Genomic DNA, 21,656 nt, shown 5'->3' with positions numbered 1-21,656 from the left:
CCAGAACCTGAACTTCGTTTAAAAGAAGAGGAAATAATCAAATTATAAAGAAACTCATCGCGTTACTGAACCAGTATATCATTCATCACGTTTATTCACATCGTTACCGCTCTGTGTTTAACTCCTAACAGCAGTAACTTCACACAAACCATCTGTGAGCTTCATCAAACATCTTCATCTGACAGCACAGGTCCACCTGCTCCGCTTTGTGGACGTCAGACTTGCAGATGTGAGGATGAGAAGCTCGTTTCTTTAATACTTTGAGGCGGCTTGTTGACAGCTTCACGCTCACGCTGTTTAATTTTAGATCAGTCCACTTTGCTGTTCCTGTAGTAATGTTCTTACACTCGGTGTTCTGCAGACCTTCTCAGCAAAGGTTGAGAAGATATAGCAGCAGCTTCGTATGAAGACATGCTCACATATATATTTACCCTTTTTATACGTGGCTTATGTTTCAGTGGTGTGACAATGCAGCACAGAACATGCTGTGGGAAAGCACTAACCTGGATTATTCATGAGAATCAGACGTAGAAGAACCTCCCTGAATTACTCCGTCCCGTCTGCCTCCTTTTTTCCATCTCGAGGAGAGAACCGTAGTCTCGTCTAACGGATCACGACAGAAGGTTAAATCCCAGACTGCAGGTTCATCATTAACGAGGCCGACGGTTTAAAAGTTAACGAGTTCACACGTGATCTTTAAATAAATCCTGCATGAGGCATTTCACATTAATATGACGGTTTGAATTAAGTTGGTAAAAATCTTTAAAATGATCCTCGATCGTCGTTTTTAAATCTTTCGTGTGTTTAATTAATAATTTCAATCTGTGAAGTCGTTTTCCGTCTTTGCTGTGTTGTAGTCGAGATGAAGTCACGACCTCGACCAGGACGAGTTTTAGTTTTTGATGAATTTATTTAATGACTGAAAACGTTTCATAAATCCGTAAAAGAGTCACATCTGTGAAGATGTTTCACTTTGTTTTGGTTAGTTTGTCTTCACATTATGTGACGTTTATGTAAATAAACATCTTTTAATATCAGACTTCAGCCCAACAAACTCCAAACTTCTGTTGAATGTTATTGATGAAGAACATTTTTCAAAGGAACGCTCCACAAAAACAAAATACTGCAGGAATTAGATGTTTGTGTGATTTCAGTGAATAGTTGCACCAAGAAAAAACCTGTTCAGGGCTTCAACTAACTATTATAAAGATGCTGCAAATTAAAATGACTTACACCTGTGAAAATAGTGTAAGTCATATTTTTCTTTACACCTACTGCTCCAAGCAGATGAGTTAATAATCGGTTCATCTTGTTGCAAACATATCAAACATTAATCGCCTTCAGCTTCTCTTTAAATATTTGCTTATTTTCTTTCTTATGTGATTTTAAACTGAAACTCTGGAGGCGTCACCTCGGGCTAATCGTTTGATTTTATAGACCAACAGATAAATCGGTTAATTTGGGTAAATCATCAGCAGATTAATGAGCAGTACAGATAATTTAGCTTCTGCCCAAATCCACCTTGGATATGTTCAACATTTTACCAACAAATGTCATTAATGTTTTAACACTCTGATCTTAATTGATTGCTAAATTAATTCACAGGTCTCAAATATTTCAGTGTTTAAACCTGACTGAAGGTTTCGGTCGTCGGTGTCATGTTGACCCCGCTGTGGTCCAGTCGTCGGTCCTTCCATCGTCTCTGTTCACGGTTACCCTCCTAGTGGACTAGGACGCCAGTATTATTTTAGCTCTATTGATTTGTGGGTAATAAATAGCTGGAGCGTGGAGCGCTGCTGGTAAAAGCTGAGAGGGGGAATCCCCCCGGGGGAAGAGCTAAAGCAGGCATCAGGTCCCTATCTGAGCCTACAACAGAGAGCATGTCAATAGATGAAGCCTTTGAAAGCTCCGAGAATAGATCCACTTATCAGACACCTTGATTATCGCTGCCACGCGTGAGATATTTTTAGGCTGTGCTAAAGATTTCCTTAAGTGTCAGTTAATGGACTCGGTACCATTTGATCCTCGAAGTTATCAAGAGAACAACGAGAACAACCTGAGATCTCTGAGAAGCTTCAGGTCCAGCTGGGAGCTACCGACCTCTCGTTGTTTGGTGATTTAGACTCGAGGCTCTCGAACAGTGTCACCAAAAGAAGGGCGAGATGTTCCAGAACAGCTGGAGTATAATTAATGTGAGGCGTAAATAAGGATATGCATGTACAGTGCTACACTGAGTCATGCTGGTGTTAAAGATGACGAGGGTTGCAAAGGGGCAGAAAGTTTCCAGAAACTTTCCAGAAGGGAAGTTAAGCTTGGGAATATTCCAAATCGGAAACTCCATGGGAATTTAGTGTAAACTGGGGGTAATTTAAACAAAGTGTATCATGAATATAAATAATAATATTGTTCAATTAAATAATTCAGACTTAATAAAGTTCTACTTACAAACAAATCAGTTTATTTTGCTGATGACAGAACTAAATGTTTAGATTTAAGTTTGGATACGTCATCTGTGTCCTCTGATATTCAGCATGTATTAGTTCAGTCTATAAACGTCTGAAGATAATAAAAAATGTTCCAGTCTCCTCAAACCGAGCTGACGTCTTCTAAATCAGTGATTCCAACTGGTTGCGACCCACTGAGAACGGGCTCCGCAAAGGCCCGCGACCCCCCTCTCAGTGGGTCGCGGGCCTTTGCCTGGGAAAGAAAAAAAAAGTTATTACGAACAACATTCTGTGCTTTTTATTTTTGAAGCTGGATTTTTTTGACCGCGGTGTGCCGTTTATTTACAATCGCCACAGTATAATGTTAATAGACACCCACCAAACTGCACCATCTTTTCATTAAATAAATTTGAGAAGTTGAAAATTTTCCTCAATTTGGGTCACAGCTTGTCCTTTAGGGGTGATGGTGGGTCCCGAAGCCAGACCAGTTGAGAACCACTGTTCTAAATGTTTGTAATGTTGAGTGAAGTCAAAGACAGAGAGAGGCTGAGAACGTCACATTAGAGGAGCTGGAAATAAAGAACGTTTGATGTGATTAACTAGATACTAAAGTAGTTCCCTGTAAATGTTCTGTTCAACTCATCAATCATACTTTAGTAAAGTTTGGAAGATGATAACTCAGGTGATGTTCGATGTGTCCGTGCAGGTGAGCACGTGGTCGGTGGAGGAGCTGCGTCTCCGCCTGGCCTCTCTGGACCCTCAGATGGAGCAGGAGATCGAGGAGATCCATCAGCGCTACCAGGCCAAGAGGAAGCCCATCCTGGACGCCATCGAGGCCAAGAAACGGCGGCAGCAGAACTTCTGAGAAGGAGCCGCCGACCTCTTCACGGCATCGGCTGGACGTCTGTCATCTCTCTGCAGCAGCTTCGTGAAACGTCCGTGAGGCGGGAAAACGTAGCTGACCCGAGACGACACCGTGATTTAAAAAAAAAACAACCTCACTTTAGATGTCAAACTGCTGAAGAAGAACAAAGAGCAGAAACTTTCCTTTATTCTGCCTTCGTGAGATAATCTGACGTCTCCAAGAACTTTTTGTTTTTTTAACATTTCTGGGTTTAACGGTTGAAGAAATGACAATTAAGGAAGTTTAATAATGATCCGGACAGCAGCTGGTCTGGACCTGCGACTTTCTTTCTGTTTGAGGATTGTTAAAAGCTCCCTTTGTGTGTTTTTTTTTTACTTAATCATGTGGTACATCATCTTTTTAACTTCGGTACCCATCTGTTAACCACTTCTCAGTTCTCCGATCTAGAAATGGATCAAAATGCAGATTATTGGTTTGTTCCAGCACGCGGCTGCCTCTTCTCTCATAACATATCGGTCAGTTTGAAGCTTCGCGTTATAAACGCGGATCAGAGTTTCAAGATAAATGTGAACAAACGTATCAGCTGAAAGAAAGAGGGGGAAACATCGCATAAACTTTGTTCCTGGGTTAGTTTTATTCTCGACACACTGCGCTGAAGCCGTGATCATGATTCATCATGTTTTAGTTACAAAAAAAAAAAAAAAGAAAGTGATGTTTAAAAGTTCCTCACGTCAGAAAAGAAGCGTGAAAAATGGTTCAGGGAGAGTTTGATCTCTGAAGTTACACGTCAGGATGATGATCATGTTTGTTGGTACTTTACTTTACGAGATTACACCATCATCATCTAACTGGACGCTCTGACTGGTTCTGATTGCACAACAGAACCAGTTTCACTCAAAGACACGCACAAGATTTTAGATCGGACAGTCGGTGGTTCCCAAGATGACAAAAAAAAAAAAAAAACATAATTTGTGACACATTAGATTTATTTTGACCTCAGTATATAAACATACGTGTTTAATAACACACTATAATGTATTAATTAGTTATTAACGTTCAGTGTTTGTCAACAATTAAAAACTTATTACAGCTGTTTTACACGCCACTTACAGACTTATAGTTGTTGACATATATTGTTTTGTTTATTACATCGCAGTGTGTTAGAAACATGAATTATTATTATAAATGAAACATTGATTCGATGCTGAACAGCGCAGATGTTCTCTAATTAGTTTCATTTTAAAGGTTGGGAACAAACAGAATAATATACACATAATGTGTCCGACAGCGTGAAGCGAAACGTTTAAAGGGAATTGAATCGTAATCAGTGGATTTTCCTCCCTGACTAAGCTACAAACGAAGAGCCGGGTCGACGAGTCGATGGAATAGATTCAGCAAAGCTTTTTTACTTCCCGGGTGTTTTTAGTTTGATCTGGCACAGTCGACCGGACGAGATGCAACAACAACAACAAAAAGTGCCAAGAAGCCGCAGACTAAAAATCTGGCGTGGATCCAGAATCGACTTCACTTCTGACATTCCTCCGAGCGACTCAGCCGCTCGCCTCTCGTTCGCGGTTCATCCATCCAGCACAAAACATAGAGGAGGTTTATATTTTTCTACGTAGGTTTAGTGGTTAGCGCGGAGACGGGATGTGTCTCAGGTCATGAAACTCCTCAGGGGTGTAAAGAATAATGACAGCAGTGATGAGAAACGGCTGTAAGATAGTTTGTCTCGATTTGTATATCATGGTTTCATTGGACGAGTCGAAGGGTTCAACCCCCAGTTAAGTTATTTCTTCGCAGGAAATCCTGCAGCTGGACTTGAGATATCAGAATGCTGTCTAAACCTGCCGTGGCTTCTTTGTGTGCAGGACTCTTCAGGTTCTGTTCTGTGTTACAAGGGATTTTTATTTTTGTTCTTTCTGCCTTATTTTGTCACTTCTGGATGTTCTGCTGCTTTCTTTTTGAAACGGTGATCGAGCACAGGGCTGGGTATCGCTTCAAATAAAGACCAGCACCTTTTTAAAAGTGGAGTACCAGCCGGGTACTTCATTGGATACCCGGTGTTTGGCTTTTTCTCTCGATCTGGGTACAAAAAGGTCGAACGCAGACGTGTCGATACCGCTCGGTACTGAGTCATTTTGGTCGATACTTTAAAGTACCGATACCCAGCTCTGATTGATCCCATGGAAGAAAAAAACGGGAACATTTTGCTAATAATGGAGCTCTTGTTGGTGCTGTGGTGAAGAAACTCTCTCACATTTTAAGTCGAAATCACTGGAGATTTAAAACAGTTTGAACCTCTGCGACTAACGAGGCCAAACGAGGTTCATTCGTACGCTCTGCTTACGATCATTCAGCAGAGTTTAAAATCAAAGCACAAGACTTAATTACAGTTCAAACTCTTTTTTTTGTAAAGACGATGTTTCAGGAGCACAAACTCTGATTTATTTAACGAGTGAATCGGTTACGACGTCTGAATCCTACTGAAACAAACATTCATCTTTTCCACTGTGAAGGCTGCTCGTGTTTAATTTATTCGTTTTCATAGGACGTCCTCAGCAGCTCGGATATCTTTTACTTTCTGCAGGTGTTCATGTTTTATAGTTTGTGCTCTGCGATCTCTCAGTATTCGAGCACAAACGTCGTTACGATACAAACCACTTTCTCCTCAACGGATAAATGAACCGGACAAAGATTCACTGTCTGTTTCTTCTTCTTCTTCTTCTTCTTCTTCGTGCAGACTTTTTGTGTTTCGGATCAGCTGTTAACTCTTTTTGTCTTTTTTTTTTTTAGAGCTCTTCTCACGTTTTGCACACTTCCTGTGTTCGCTCAGTTTCTGAAGTATATTTTATGCAGTGGAAGTCTTGCATATGTTTGAGATCACTGATATTTGGTTTGTGTATTTTTTTTTCTTGCTTGTCTAAATAAATGAATAAAAACAAAGAAAAGTTAAGACGCCTGTTTCTTCTTTCATGTTGTTACACTTTGACAGTAGAAATGTTTCTTTGATGCTTCTTCGACACTTTTCTGTCTGAAGTTTCTATAAATTCAGTGAATTTAAGTTGTTAGTAAGTAAAAGGCAGAAAATGTCCCATTACATATTCTAGTGTTTGTGAAGCTCCTCTTCTATTCTTTACTTTCCTGTTGTCTTTTTCGATCCAAATAATAAAATAGAATAAAAATAACAATCCAAAAAATGCTTCAGTCACTCGTTTCTGTTCTTCGTCCTTCATCCATTCTTTTATTTTAAAACAAAACGTTAAACTTTTACCATGATATCAAAGATTGTGTCGATCCCCGTCTGTCTGTGGTTCATTCTCACACAGCTGATAAATTCATTCGTACCTTTTCTGCAGCTAAATAAATTTTCTAAATTATGAAAGACGCTAAAATGTATTTGTAGGGTCAACAGTAAAAACATCGCAGGATGAAATGTTGCGGAGTAGAAGTAGAAAGTACTTCAAACGTGTACCTAAGTACAGTACTTGAATAAATGTACGTGATTCCACAAATCTGAGGAAAACACTCGAGTCACTAACATTATTGTGTTTGTAGCGCGGCCTGATGAATGTTCAGAACACACACTCGGCCCTGCTACTTCAAATGTGGGTTAATCCGCCACCGGAAATGGTCCCCAACAAATGCAGCATTTCCTCCTGTGTGAGTGTAGTTTATAAAAATTTGTGAGCAGCTGTTTTAGGAAATGATTCAGACTTTTTGAAACTGTATATTAGTGCCAATGTGCTGAAAGACAAAACACTACAGCCTCACAAACATGATGTGACGGTCCGTCCATGTTTCACCTTGTAAAGTTTCTTTTTCTGAGCTCGCCGACGTTGAGGCTTTCTTAAAGTTTCCTCTCTCGTCTCCTCAGATCTGACGAACGCGCTGAAAGTTCTGAAAGTTTCTTGTTTTTCCACCACGTCCAGAGTTCTGTCTGCCAAAATAGCAGAGATGAATTTTTAATCAGCTGGCCACGAATCTGATCTCGCGTGTGCCGTTACTCTCTCAGCCCAAAATAAAAAGGGTGTGTGTTTGTGGCTGCAGAAATAAATAGTGTTTCTTTTTTTAACGAGTTTCCACGACATTACTGGGAAACGTCTCTGTATCTGGAACAGAACACGCTTATTTTTGGCATAAAGGCAACGCGATTTATTGTAATATTGACATAATTAAACATAATGAGGCTTGAGGAGGTGATTCAGACGTCTGCTCAAAACTCCTGAAAGTGTCTTTGACTAAACACTTTGTGCACAAAGATTCTGTTTTATTCATATAAAATCCTGAACATTGTTCCTCAGCTGAAACATCTGCTGAAGCAGAATTCATAAAGAGAGTTGTTGGACGTGTTTTTGCTGCCTTTGCGGTTCAAAATAAGTTTCCTTAATTTGTCATCAGGTTTTTTAAAAGGGTTGCGGATCGATGCCAGCGGCTCCGTTCAGATATCGCTGACATACCTGGCACTGAAGACTTCCTGTACTTGGAGCCCCTCGGCCTCGGACAAACACTTTGGGGTCCAGAAGCAGAATTTAAACCCGTCCACTCTTCTCCAGTTTCCAGAACATGAACTGAAAACTTTTAATTATGGCACTGCAGCAATAGTCGCTTCACAGTTTTCTTTTCTGGAGCCACTGGTTGCTAAGTAACTACTATTTAAAGAAGCCAAAGTAAAAATATAGATTTGCTTTCTTTGGAAACACAATATGAAAGGTCAGCGTGATAAAAACTGCACATACACGCATGTGAGTACGGTGTTAAGACAGACTTCAGATGATCCAGAACACGGTGGATCACGTCACCTCGCTGCTCGTCGACCTGCAGCAGCCACGTTAAACTCAGATCTCTAACACTGACGACAAAGCAGTCTCTGGTCCTTGAACGTCCTCACACAGACAGATGTTACCTCCTCCAGGTTCTAACACCTGTCCTCTCAGGACGGTCCAAACTTTCTGTCTGTTGTTCCCCGTTGGTGGAACGTCCTACAGATCCCTCTCTACCTTCACAGACCTCCTCAAGACCTCCAGCTCTGCAGAGAGGACCTCCTCTACAACACTACCAACATCTGGACATGACACATCTGTCCTCCTCTACAACTATTTGATGTGCATGCTTCATGCAACATCATGTTTGGCTGCATCTTTCTCTGATCACAAACTTTGAGCTGTGTTCCAGCAGAGGAACGTTCTATGAATGTTTATCAAATCATGATAAAAACTTCACGGTGCCCAGTTTCTTCTTCTTCTTCTTCTTCTTCTCATGTTTTCTGACAGATAACAGCTTTCAGGCCTGACTCGTCCTGACGGAGCTTCAAACTGCGTTACCATCAGCGCCTCTCGTCTTTAATGCTCTCAGACAGGAAGGAGGACTCGGCCTCCGTGAACATCCATTATGTGAAACACAAGCTGAGCTCCACAAACGTCTTAATGTCATCGCTCCGCAACTTTTCTCCCTGTTTGTCTCTGAGAACAAAGATTTGAAGTCAGTTCACCCGACATGCACCACGACTCTGCTTTGACTGATTGATTGATTGACTGACGAGGTGGGTGCTCACTGATTCCCGACCCCCGACTTGTTTTCCTGTCAGTGTCTTTGTCCATCCTGGATCCGGATCATGGTTGTCTGAGCTCTCAGATACTTCTTCTTTGGATGCTTTAACTACGTTTTGCTCTCAGATACTTCTTCTTTGGATGCTTTAACTACGTTTTACTGATGTTGTATTGTATTTTTTCCACCACTGACAAATATTATTATACTGTATAAAAATATATAATTATTATTTCATCTGTCTACAGATGCTGTGAGTCTTCTCCCGTGAAGCTTGCCACGTTTCTGCATGAACACGAGCTCCAGATAAGAACTCACTGTAGGTTCTAGGGTGAGGCGAGGGGTACTCCATCATTTAAAACTCTTTATCTTCATTTAATATTTTATTGTTGTGTCTTTAAAAGCACATTAGACTCAGATTAAGCTGAGCAGAGACAAAGAGGAAAGTGACGGAGACGCGTCGTGCTGGTCGCCGCTCAGCTCGTGGACTCGTGTCTGATATTAAATGACAGTTTGACAGGTGTGATCCATCATCCGGTAAACGCAGAGGACGTCTCACAAAGTCAATCCAGTAAATGAACTCTGTGGCACGACGCCACTGATGCTTCCTCAGACAGAACCCGACCAGCCCAGATGGTTCTGTATCATGTCCGTCAGTATTAGTGTCACAATTTGGCTCAGAGTCACAGAAAGAAATATAAATACATGAATATCAAATACTTCATGTATTCATTCCTCTGCTTGAGTGGAAACATTAGATCACTCTCTTTAAAACGTCGACTGGGCGATTTGTGCAGACGTTCATGCTCCCTCAGGATGAATCAGAACATTTTACTTTATTACAAAACTAATTACTGTGCTAATTGTGCTTCGTCATCAGTGCTCGCATACTAACACACTGAGATCAACATCCTACCATCCACAATGCAACCATGTTACCATGAGGAAAACCAAGACCACACCTGATGGTGGTGAGTCTGAGGTGGAACCACTGAGCAGATATAATTAGTGGACAGAAGTTCTGGGTCCAAAGAAGACAGCGTCATGTGAAAATGAGCCTACTTCTTGATTTATGAGCTCAGTAACAGTTTCTCGTTTAGAGTCAGACAGATGTGGCTACGGCTTAAATACCACTTCTATTCTCACGTTCGAATACATTCAAAAAACAAGATGACAGGTGATGGCATATGAATTTGAGTGTGTGTACGACCGTGAAGCTTGCAGCCAACAGAGATCGCTGCAGAAATGTTTCCATTCATAAATTTCGTGCTGTCGTTCTTTAAATATGGATTCTTTCTACGTCTTCCACAAAAGTAGCTTTCACAGTTTTGCATGATATTCTTTATTCCTCTAGCTTCATGTGTCTGCATGCTGTTTCACTTCAGTCTTTTTTCTTTCAGTGATTTTTCACATTCACGTTTTTTAAATACAGAAACACACCTAGTGTCAGTATGAACCGTCCCACATGCAGCGACGACCAACCTGCAGCACGTCATGGCAGCACAGTCCATCATGGAAGACCTGAAGTGACGGTTCACCTCCTCCGTTCTCTGTCCAGCTCCTCGAACTTTCAGTTTTTTGAACCCTCGTGAGTTTTTGTCTTTGTTGGTTTTCATGGACTCATTCATGGCAGTTCGTACATTTGAAATTCAGTTATTGTCCGAGTCTGACAGGAAAACATCAGACCTGTCGTCTCTGAGCTCGTCCTCACAGCTGATGCAGCTCCTTCCTCCTCAGCATTGACGTGTACGACGGATGTTCCACGTAGCTGTAGTTGATCACCCCTCCTTCGTCCGTATTATCTACATCGTCCTCCTCGATATCATCGATGTCATCATCGTCCAAACATATGCTGTCCCCGTCCGACCCGTCCTCCTCGTCCTCTTCCTCCGGCTCCTTCTCGGCGCTCATCCTCATCCTCCTGCGGTTGTTGTTCCTCACCGACGCCTCCAGAGCTTTCTGTCGTCGGTAGAAGTGGGAGAACTTGTTGAAGATGATGGTGATGGGCAGCGCCACCACCAGGGTGCCGCCCAGAATGCAGCCGCTGGCGGCCAGCTTTCCGGCCACCGTGACGGGCACCACGTCCCCGTAGCCCACCGTGGTCATGCTCACCGTCCCCCACCACCAGCAGGCCGGGATGGTGTCCAGACCTACGTCCTGAAAACAGACAGATGGAGGTGACGTGGTTACATCATTCAAAAACACAGAAATCAAACCATGAAGAAGAAAACATGAAGTTCATTTTAATAACACTGATGCTCTTCAGCAACACTGTGAGATTTACAGAGTTTCCTGACTTTACAGATTCCTCCTCTGGTTCGTTTGTTGCCGTCTGAGCTGAGTGTGAATCAGTAGAAGTGGGAGTAGAGCCAAACCTCAGATAAAGCATCGACAGGCGAACATCAGTCAGACTTTACCTCCTCATATTCAGCCGTGTAAGCGATACCGGAGAAGACGGACACTCCGACAGCCAGGTACAGCAGCAGGATGCCGACCTCACGGTAACTGTGCTGCAGAGACGACAGGGGGGAAAGAAACTTTAAATGTGTCCAGGTCTGGAACAGACGGAGGATTAAAGCACGGGGCTCATCTCTAAAGCCTGTTCACAGCTGCAAACCTCTCATGACAGAAGCATGGAGCGAGAGCAGAACATTTCATGTTCACGTCTTTTTTTGCTTTATTTTTAGATTCTGCCTGTTTCTCTAAAGACACCAGAGAAGAAGAAGACTTCAGTTCAGTCTCCTCAGAATAAAAAGCAGACTTGATAATTTCATGAACTGAATAAAGCCTCGACGCTCAGCACTAAATATTTCAGATCATTTACTTTATTCTGTTTTAATTTAAATATTTCAGAATCAGGCTCGTGAATTTCATTTCGTTCTTGTTGGAAGAGTTACATTTCTTCAAATGGATTTCATATGTCTAAATAAATCATAACTGTATTTTATATAACCTGATTTAAAAGTGACGCATCCTGACTTTGCTAAGTGGGATTTATCTTCATTATCAAACCCAGTCAGCGTGTCTCAGATTAAACTAATGTCTTGTGTTTAGACTTCAGCATTAGTTAAAAATGCAGAGACGGCTCTCAGAGTTTCACCTCACGGATCAGGAGCATTTCCTAAAGTGCAGCTGCAATCTGAATGTAAATATGATGCGTTCAGATCCAGTAAAACAAAGAAAGTCGAGCACGTTCTTCAAGGATTTGTCGGCATTACAGCTCCTGCGTGACGTCTGATCGTCTCCTCGGTTTGTTGTGACTGTACCGACCGGCTGTCGAGCCGAGTGAAGCAGCAGGAGCTAACCGACGTCTCTGCAGGTGAGACCGACACTTCATGAGTCCACACTGATGACTGACTGAACCTGCTTGGCATCAAAAGTCTTCTCACCCTGTTTATGAATATAAATATTGATACTTTGTTGATTCAAGAGAGTTTATGTTTGAACTGGAATGAAGGAAAAAAGGCTGCATAGAAAACTGATGTACTGGGTTCTGGTTCTGGTTTGTATGAATTTATTGTCTGTTGTAGGACCACACAGACGGGTCAAAGTTATATGAATGACACAATAATATGCAGTAACTCTCTCTATGTTTGGAGTCAGGGGTTTTTCTTTTATTCTCCTGCAGCTCATTGTTTGTCTCAGAGTGACCTCGAAGCCCAAACCTGCAAATCCCTGAGAATCAGCTCAGAGCTGCAGCTCACAGTCCGTCGTTTGTCTGTCTCGTCTAAAGACCAAAAATGAAAAAAAATTATTTATTTTCTTGAGTTTCCTTCAGGTGGTGAACGTCACGGCGTGTCAGGAAGTCGAATGTCACGTAAACTCAAACATGTCGGAGTTGTGACTCACCCGAAGTGTTGCTCCCAGTGACCGCAGTCCTGTCGAGTGTCGGGCCAGCTTCAAAACTCTGAAGATCCTCATTAACCTGAACACCTGAGACACAGAGACAGAGACAGAGACGGTGAAAATAAACCTTCAAACAGAGCGAACAGTTTCTAATTTTGGCTCCAAAGCGCTCGCTGTGCTCAAGGCGCATTTGATTTCCCAACAAGAATCTAATTTTGTCATTTTAACGATCCATGTCCCAAAACCAACACACCCACTACGTCCGAGTATTCGAATATCCACTGCTGTGGCAGATTTCTGATTGACCAAATGTCCATGAAGACCATGAAGTGTGTGGAGGTTCATGAGATGATTTGTTGGAATCAATAAGATCAACCAATTATTGATTAATAGTGAGAGGAGGTTGTTCAGTCCATGATTACATGGACGGTCTGATCTCAGCTCAGCTACAGACTCGTGTGGGTCTCCATCGTTTCTTTATGGAGACATCATAGAAAGTTGCGGTTGCATGAACAGCTGTTTAACGAGTCATTGATACATTTGGAACTGATGCACGTTTTTCGATCCCGTTGCTCAGCCAATCGGCATGAACACAAACACGCCTCCACGCCGTATTTCAGCCTCGTAGGGTGAGGACTGTGGGCGGCAAACGGTTGGGAAGCTACAGAGCCCGTCACAGCTAAAAGTTCTGAACCTGTATGAGTCGCCCCAGGTCTCCAAGTTCAGACTCTGATCCCACGGTCAAGTCAAAGGCAAGGGTGATGTAGATGGGAGCCACGGAGACCATGTCGATGATGTTCAGAGGGTGATGGAAGAACTTCTTCCTGTTCGGGGCGAGCAGCAGCCGCGTCACCACCTCAAAGACAGAACACGAACGCAACAGTCGATATCTTTGATTTCTTTGATTTCTTTGCACATTTCTCCAACACAGGCTTTGCTCTCGTGTCCTCACCTCGAAGGTGAACCAGCAAATGCAGAACACCTCCAGAGCTTGCATGGTCGGATCCTCGATCAACTTCCCTTCACCGTCGAACGTCTGAGAGGAAAAGAATAATCAGTGATCTGCAGATTCCCTTTTTCAGCTGGACCGAAGTGTAGCCAGACAGAACAAACACACCTGATACTCCGGGATGCTGTTGATGCACATGGTGGCAATGGATGTGAGCACCACCCCGATGGAGACCAGACTGAAGAGCTTGCTGGGGATGGAGTACCCTGGATTCTCCAGCGTCAGCCACAGACACTTCCTGACGTTCCCGTAACGCACCCTCTGGAAATGCTGCATGTCTCTGCGAGGACAGAGGAAGACGAGTCGGTTGGCGACTAACAGAAAGAGGCGGTCCCGTGCCTACGCGTCTCAGAGGGCTCCATCACCTGTTTAAGTCCGATATCTCGTCCACGGACGTGTCGATGCTGCTGACGTCGCTCTCGTCGTCCCAGCTGCGATGCCGGCTGCTCTCCAGCTTTCGGTCGTGGTATCGATAACTGCAGCAGCTGTCCAGGAAGAACTCGTTGATGCCCCAGTACTCGATCTCCTGACTGTGTGGGGGAAACACGAGTCAGATCAGAGGCAGGTATTTAGTTTTAGGGCTTTAAATCATGAAATTAAAAGGAAATGCATGTCTGACAGATGAATTACTGACTGTGAAAGTTTTGTGTGTGAGGCTGATGAAGGAGGTGCTGACCTGAAGGAGAAGACACACAGCTCCTCCATGATGTGAAGTTTGCCGGTCTGGTAAAAGTGGAGGACGTAAGGAAACAGGCCAGGATTCCTGTCAAAATAAAACTCCTGCTGCTGCACGTCATAGTCGTCACACACCTACAGGAAGGAAGGAAGAGCAGGAGGGCAGAAGGAAAGGTGGAAACTATGAGTGATGAGTGAAAGAAGAGAGAACACACCGCGACCGGCCGACCCACCTGCAGGATATCTTCCTCCGAGTCACACGCCAGCAGTTTTCCCAGCCTGGTATCTGGAAACTTCTTCAACGTGCTGGAACAGAGGCTCCGCTTCAGACCTCCGACGTTCACGTGGACCAGACCCTCGTCAGAGTCCTGGTGGACCCAGCTGGGCAGACTCTCCTTCACCATGGTTACCTGATGGAGACACAACAGGGATGACCGTCTTCAAGCTGTGATCGGTCAGCTGAGGACAGAGCTCCTCTCTCAGCCGAGCGCCACACTACGAACGTCTTCCAGGAGAGAAGTCTGAATATGTGCACGTGTGTTATCATCATATTTCAGCAGTATGACCCGATCCTTACAGGATTAGACACTAACAAGACGTGTTGCATAAAAATAAGCAGCACATACAGAGGAGAGTCAACAAGAAATGTAGAGAGATGACACGAAAGAGTGTTGTGGCTCATGCTGGACATCTTAAAGGACAGTTTCACACTTTATGGACGCAGACAAAGACTGTGACTGAAGACGTCCTCTGTCTAACTCACTGTAGACGACTGTAAATGTATTTTCCTGATGTTCATTCCTTCAGTCTTCTGACGCTGTCGAAGAACAAAACCAAAACGTGTTCATGACATCATTTCTTTTTTTTTTTTATCGACGTAGATTTAATATCACTCATACAGATTCAGTTACACGAGCGCTGCCTTACGCTGCACACAGTGACCACAACGTGAGGCGCGAGTACTGAAAACTAATCCTGCAGCTCGGTGCTATCGCTCATTCAGACTTTGTGTCGTATCGTATCATCGATCATTCCGACAAAGCTCGGAGGTGAAAACGCACCAATGAATAATATTACAGCCCTGACCTGTCCGGGCACAGACGCTCGACTGGACTGAGATCTGCTGGATTTGGAGGCCGAGTCAACACCTTGAACTCGTTGTTGCTGCAGACAAAGACACCCCACAAGAGCTGCAGTTGGAGGTTCTGACCCGGACGTTTAGCCATTTGGTTCTTGTCAACGTCGCTCATCAACTTTGAGGACAAACTGTTCAAATACTCACTAGAGAAACCAAATGTGCATGAATCCACCTCCCCAACAAATGCAACATTTCCCCGTGTTTGAGCAACGTTTAATAAAAAATAAAGTGACCAGATGTTTAATGAAATTACTGAGACATCTTCAGTTGGAGCCAGTGAGAGACAGAAACCGGGTAAAGACATTCAGCTCTGGAACAAAGTTTTTGTCTGGGCGTGACTCAGATGTTCTTCATCTCAAGCTGAGTCAGCGATCACTAAAAACCCCGGTCATGAAAACTTTCTGACGAGGAGGAGCCTCGGTTTTTATTCCCAGAGCTTCCTCTCCGTGATGCAGGCACTCTAATTCCATCCACTCGGCTAAATGCACTTCTAATACGTGGACGAGCAGACACTAATTTGATGTGCCAGACATTTTTAATGTTAACTACAAACTGTGCGCACGGGTCGAGAGCCAAAGAGCTTTTACTGGAATCCACGTGTCAACGCGTTCTGTGTGTAACATCTTTGAAATCACAGTTTAGCTCCTCTCAACATTATGTTGCATCAACCTGTTTCCATGTGATTAAAAAAAAAACACACATAACTGCAGCCAAAACTGAGACGCCCACACACACTGTACGCTCCGTACAAGCGCCCACACAGTGTGCACGCTGTCACAATAAGACTACAGATGAATAAATAACAAAGCTCACGTTAAAGCTGTGGAAGCATTATTATATATTTAAAGTTTTCAGCTGCTCTCTTCCCGCTGTTGTTGCTTAAAATAATAATAATAATATTAACATTTCTGCCAGTTCAGTTGGCAAATGTTGGTTTTAATATCGCCTAGCAACACGTGAAGTTTCATGAAGATCTGGATCACAATGTTCACGTTATTATTTCTTTATTTCTGATCAGAGTGAAGCCTCCCGCTGCAAAATCAACCAGCTGCTCCAGTCGGACAGGGCGGAGGGAGGCAGCAGTAAGTGCCTCGCTGCAGGTGAAGTGTAGCTGTAACGTAATGTAATAACGCTGCATAGTGTCTAATTGCAGAGTGTAGGAAATGGCCTGAGGAATCACAGGCAGGTGTTAACCTAATGTGGACTTAATGGTGTTTTAAGCAGAGCGGTCGGACTTCATCTGTCTCTCAATCGTTCACTCTCTTCCTTCTCCGGCTTTAATCGGGTTTTTCTCTCTTCAGCTCGGAGATTTGTGAAGTGCAGACAAACTTCACGGAGGCGTGGGCGGTGGAAGCATGTCAGCATTTTAAAAAATACTAAAATTACTATAATAATATAATAATAACTAAAAAATACTATAATTTAGATAGTAATTCTACTCAAGAAGTTTATTTAAGTGCAATCTTTATACTTCATAACTCCAACTTCACTTCAGGCTTTTTACTTCGTACCCATAGTTACTAGCTTTATGCATAAAACCAATGGTGTACCTAATATAGTGGCCGGTGAGTTCAGTCTATAACAGTGCATCATATTTAAGAAAATACCTGTCCAACTGCATAACAGTGCATCATATTTAAGAAAATACCTGTCCAACTGCTCGTTAACGCAAATTTCTAATCAGCCTTTGCATGTAGACATGGTGAAGGCGATCTGCTGCAGTCCAAACCGAGCATCAGAAGGTGATTTAAGTGACTTTGAACGTGGCATGGTTGTTTGGTTGCTGGTCTGAGTGTTTCAGAAACTGCTGATCTACTGGGATTTTCACACACAACCATCTCTAGGGTTTACAGAGACTGGTCCGAAAAAGAGAAACAGTTCTGTGGGTGAAAATGCCTTGTTATGTCAGAGGTCAAAGGAGAATGGCCAGACTGGTTCGAGCTGATAGAAAGGCAACAGTAACTCAAATAACCACTCGTTACAACCGAGGGATGCAGAAGAGCATCTCTGAACGCACAACACGTCGAACCTTGAGGCAGATGGGCTACAGCAGCAGAGACCACACCGGGTGGCACTCCTGTCAGCTGAGAACAGGAAACTGAGGCTACAATTCGCTCAGGCTCACCAAAACTGGACAATAGAAGATTGGAAAAACGTTGCCTGGTCTGATGAGTCTCGATTTCTGCTGCAACATTCGGATGGTAGGGTCAGAAACATGAAAGCATGGATCCATCCTGCCTTCTATCAACAGTTCAGGCTGGTGGTGGTGGTGTAATGGTGTGGGGGATATTTTCTTGGCACACTTTGGGCCCTTTAGTACTAATTAAGCATCATTGCAATGCCACAGCCTCCCTGAGTATTGTTGCTGACCATGTCCATCCCTTTATGACCACAGTGTACCTGTCTCCTGATGGCTACATCCAGCAGGATAACACGCCATGTCATAAAGCTCCAATCATCTCAGACTGGTTTCTTGAACATGACAATGAGTTCACTGTGCTCAAACGGCCTCAACAGTCACCAGATCTCAATCCAATAGAGCTCCTTTGGGATGTGGTGGAACGGGAGATTCGTATCATGGATGTGCAGCCGATAAATCTGCAGCAACTGCGTGATGCTATCATGTCAAAATGGACCAAACTCTCTGAGGAATGTTTCCAGTAGCTTGTTGAATCTATGCCACGAAGGATTAAGGCAGTTCTGAAGGCAAAAGGGGGTCCAGCCCGGTACTAGCAAGGTGTACCTAATAAAGTGGCCAGTGAGTGTACATTACTGCGTATAAACCCACATCCAGCAACAGACCAAAACACTGCAGGAGTTCATCCTTCACTCACAATCATTTAACTTTGTTCATGAATCTCGTTGACGCCGGTTTTGAAAGAGCTGCCTGAAAACGACACGATGAGAGCGGTGAAACGACGAGCTGCACAGAGCTGCACACTCGACATGACGACAGTCGTGTTTCATCCAAATGTGTCGTAAATTTTAACCGGATTTTCGAGTCATTTGGAAAAACTAAGTGCACGTTTCCATCCACGACCGTTAGGAGCTGTTTGACAGAAAAGCAGAAGAAGAAGAAGAAGGTGCAACACGATGACGCCACTGAAAGAGCAGCAACAGAAAACTGGAGGTAAATCAGACGTTTGTGTTTGTTTCATGTGTTAATGTGAAGATCTGTGTGGAGCCATCACGGAAACAGCTGATCAGTCATGTGACTTCAGTGCTGGTTAGTGCACAGTGCAGTGAGTTTCCTCTGAAAACAGAAACAATGAGATGAAACTCGTTATAAAAGCCGAGCAGATTCTCTCTGTGGGTCCATCACGATCGACCTCTTTCACATCGGTGCATTATTTTCACTCTGTCATTGATGTATTGTTTTAAAGAAATACCAATTATAGCGGGCAAAGGTAATATCTCACTGATAAATGATTTTAGAGTTAGTTTCAGATATTTAGATGATTCACGGTGAAGTTAAAAGAACTTAAATAACTTAAATAATATGCGTAGCAGCACAAACAGCCTTCTAAAGATCACAAGTCTTCACAATCGAGCAGCGTTTCACCGGCATCGTGTTTGTGGAATCCAATATGTCCCCGTTTGAAACGGGATATTCAGATGGGACAGCTGCAGCTTGGACCCGAACAAACTGAGCACACAAGACATTAATCACAGCTGGTCTCTGTAACGTCCCTATACCTTCAGACTACGATGCTGCTGACCGCAGGACCAGGTTTCAGCATCATGTTTCTGGTTTAGTTCTAGTCCATATCATCGAGTATTCGGATCCATAAATGCAGCACTCTGCCCCTGTACATTATGAGTTACATTTCATTCACTACAAGAAATAAAAACCAACTAAAGAACTTTATATATTCACTTCTGAAACTTTGCAAACTTTGGCCTCCCACTCCTCCTACACAGGACGGAAAGTTTGTGTTTCTTTCTGGTAGTTTTGTGTCTCTGCAGGCGGTGTGTCGTCTTTCTGCATCTCTGTTACTGTCTTCACTTCCCACAGAGGTCCTGGTTCCAGCGGGCTTCTTGGGCCTGTAGCCGGTTCTGGTGTCGTACTAGGATCGGAGGACGATCGGGCAATCATCTGGGGATTTCTAAGTGCAAGGTAGTTGCTCGAACGGTGGAGAGTACACACAAACAAACCTACACCGCTTACTCTGGTCACTCCTTAATGGACGTGATGCTCTCTCCCCATTTAGACATTAGAAATTTAGAGGATCCTTTGGAACAAAGAGCTTTTTAAAGCAAATGGGACAAACATCTTTTCTCTGACTGCGGCTCAGTCATCTTATAACACAAACGATGCTGGTCCGATGGTATTTACAAGCTCATGACTTCTGCACTGGTCACTGCCCCAGTATGAAGGCCTGTAAGACTTTAAGATCTGCAATGCAGGTTTTTTCTTGAACTCTCTCAGACCAGATCCAGCCCTGCAGCCCTGTGGTCTGCGTTTTTGTGCTGCAGCGATAGTGGCGCAGAGAGAAATGCAAACCAGCGTCACGATGACAGCGGTGACCAATCAGACACTCGGACCGGTCAGACTGATCCACGGTCAGCCTGAAACATCACTGAAACCAAACTATAATATTGTGCCTGCTGTGTTCTGGCTTTGTTTACTTCATGTATCCAGTCTGTGTCCGGAGCACAGAGTGGTCAAGTGACAGAGAAAGTTAATGAGAGGGAGGGAGCAGTAAACCACTGCAAACCCTGCACAACTGATTGATGATACTAATACTCCAGCTGACCACCTCCTGACTCTGCATGGGACCGACTCCTCAGTTCTGCCGCTGGACTCTCTGTATCAGCTGAGACTAGTTTTTGAGTCAGTTTTAAGTTTTTAAATAAATTGGTTCTTCAGATGCAGGTTTAGTTCAGAGCTCCTGGAGGAAACAAACCACAGGCAGAGCTACTACGACCGGTGAAGGCTCCGTCCTGTGTGTAGAGTAATACGATGTAATGTGAGTCTGTGTGTGGAGTTACAGTCACACAGCACAACATGGGCACGGCGGTGATGTAATACACATCTCAGAGGTTACTGCAAACGTGAAGCTGCCGTAAAAACACACACTGCGTTCATCATGTGAGGTTTAATGAGGACGAGCTGAAGTTTGTGTCAGTTCAAATATTTAAACAGATATGAACGTTTTTATAATATATAACTTCCTGAGCTTTCAACCACATCCAGCTTTCTTAATCCATTCTAACAGTAAGTGCACATTTAGATTATTAGATTATTTTATAAACTGTTCCCAGAGGTTACAGACACATGCACCATCTGTTTAGGATGAAATCTCCACACTACTCTTTCTATATTTTTACATTTGTAAAGATATTCAGAGTGTTTATGGTTTCATATCATATCATCACGTCTGCAGCTCTGTTGCTTAAAATCAGAGAATCTTTGTTTTTGACAATGAAACTGAAGATTTGAAATGTCGAGAATATAAAAACAAAAAGCAGGTTGGTGTTCTTCTTTCCCAGTGATATTTTTATGTTATAAAAGCACCAAACAAACAAAAGAAAGATAAAGTGGTGACTCTCTCTCTCTCTCTCTGTGTCTATAATTACATGTGGCCCCATGCTGGGCTCTCCGGGGACCCGCCATGCTGCACGTACAGAAATAAAGTTGATCTATAATTCAGCACGAGGAAGCTCTGCGGCTTGAAATCACAACAGTGGAAAAAAAAAAATACAGAGAAGTGACAGTTTACATGAGGTCAGATCACAGAGTCAAACTGAAGGATTCATTAATAAACGATAAACATGATTATGATTTATTTTTTTTACCTGTGCGTTTGGTCACGATGCTCTTTCATCCCCGGGTCAGCGTCCTCCTCCCGCCGCAGACTCACCCCATGATGCGGAGAACTTTCCACTTTCTCCTCTCAGAGAGACAAAACTGCAGAAAACACTTCTCCACTTCTTCCTCCTCTGGTGGAAACTTTGACCCAGGCTTCACCTCCTGCAGCTCTGAGTGTCTGGAGGAGCTGCCGGAGTCAGTCAGTGTCCGCAGGTTTCCTCCATCCGAACCTCTGCCCGTCTGTCTGTCTCCTCCTCGCCCGTCTTCGGCTTTTTCCGTCACGTTCCGGAAAACATCGACAGTCAGTGCTCCTGGCCCCC

The 21,656-nt window shown here is 43.4% G+C and overlaps 2 protein-coding genes across 2 annotated transcripts in view; one reads left to right on the top strand and one right to left on the bottom strand.

Annotated features, from left to right (window-relative positions):
- The window catches only part of LOC104938909 (serine/threonine-protein kinase 4), a 32,312-nt gene extending 26,047 nt beyond the window's left edge, over positions 1–6,265 (top strand). The window contains exon 11 of the mRNA XM_027279343.1: positions 3,151–6,265. Within this exon, the coding sequence (XP_027135144.1) occupies positions 3,151–3,309 (159 nt within the window). The 3' untranslated portion in view covers positions 3,310–6,265. The remainder of the gene's footprint in view (positions 1–3,150) is intronic.
- A 3,822-nt stretch (positions 6,266–10,087) lies between these two features.
- Positions 10,088–21,590, bottom strand: si:dkey-43k4.5 (potassium voltage-gated channel subfamily S member 2). Its single transcript, XM_027279342.1, has 10 exons — positions 21,324–21,590; positions 14,620–14,796; positions 14,388–14,521; positions 14,077–14,241; positions 13,820–13,991; positions 13,655–13,738; positions 13,397–13,558; positions 12,706–12,789; positions 11,274–11,366; positions 10,088–11,013 (listed from the first exon to the last, which is right to left on the bottom strand). Exons 2-10 carry the CDS (start codon positions 14,788–14,790, stop codon positions 10,564–10,566), a joined length of 1,515 nt encoding a protein of 504 aa, XP_027135143.1. The 5' UTR covers positions 14,791–14,796; positions 21,324–21,590; the 3' UTR covers positions 10,088–10,563.
- Between the last annotated feature and the right edge of the window lie 66 nt (positions 21,591–21,656).

Source organism: Larimichthys crocea, chromosome VI (genome assembly GCF_000972845.2).
Source record: "Larimichthys crocea isolate SSNF chromosome VI, L_crocea_2.0, whole genome shotgun sequence".
In the NCBI taxonomy this organism is placed as follows: Eukaryota; Metazoa; Chordata; class Actinopteri; family Sciaenidae; genus Larimichthys; species Larimichthys crocea.
This window is presented reverse-complemented; position numbering and strand designations above follow the sequence as displayed.

Bases quoted from the DNA above. Each gene is read 5' to 3' on its own strand.
- si:dkey-43k4.5 (XM_027279342.1), bottom strand. From the start codon at position 14,790: ATGGTGAAGGAGAGTCTGCCCAGCTGGGTCCACCAGGACTCTGACGAG. The intron at 13,992-14,076 runs GTGATGGAGCCC...CTGTCCTCGCAG, and splicing joins GAGATATCGGACTTAAACAG to AGACATGCAGCATTTCCAGA. The intron at 12,790-13,396 runs GTTCAGAACTTT...TCTGTGTCTCAG, and splicing joins ACCTGGGGCGACTCATACAG to GTGTTCAGGTTAATGAGGAT.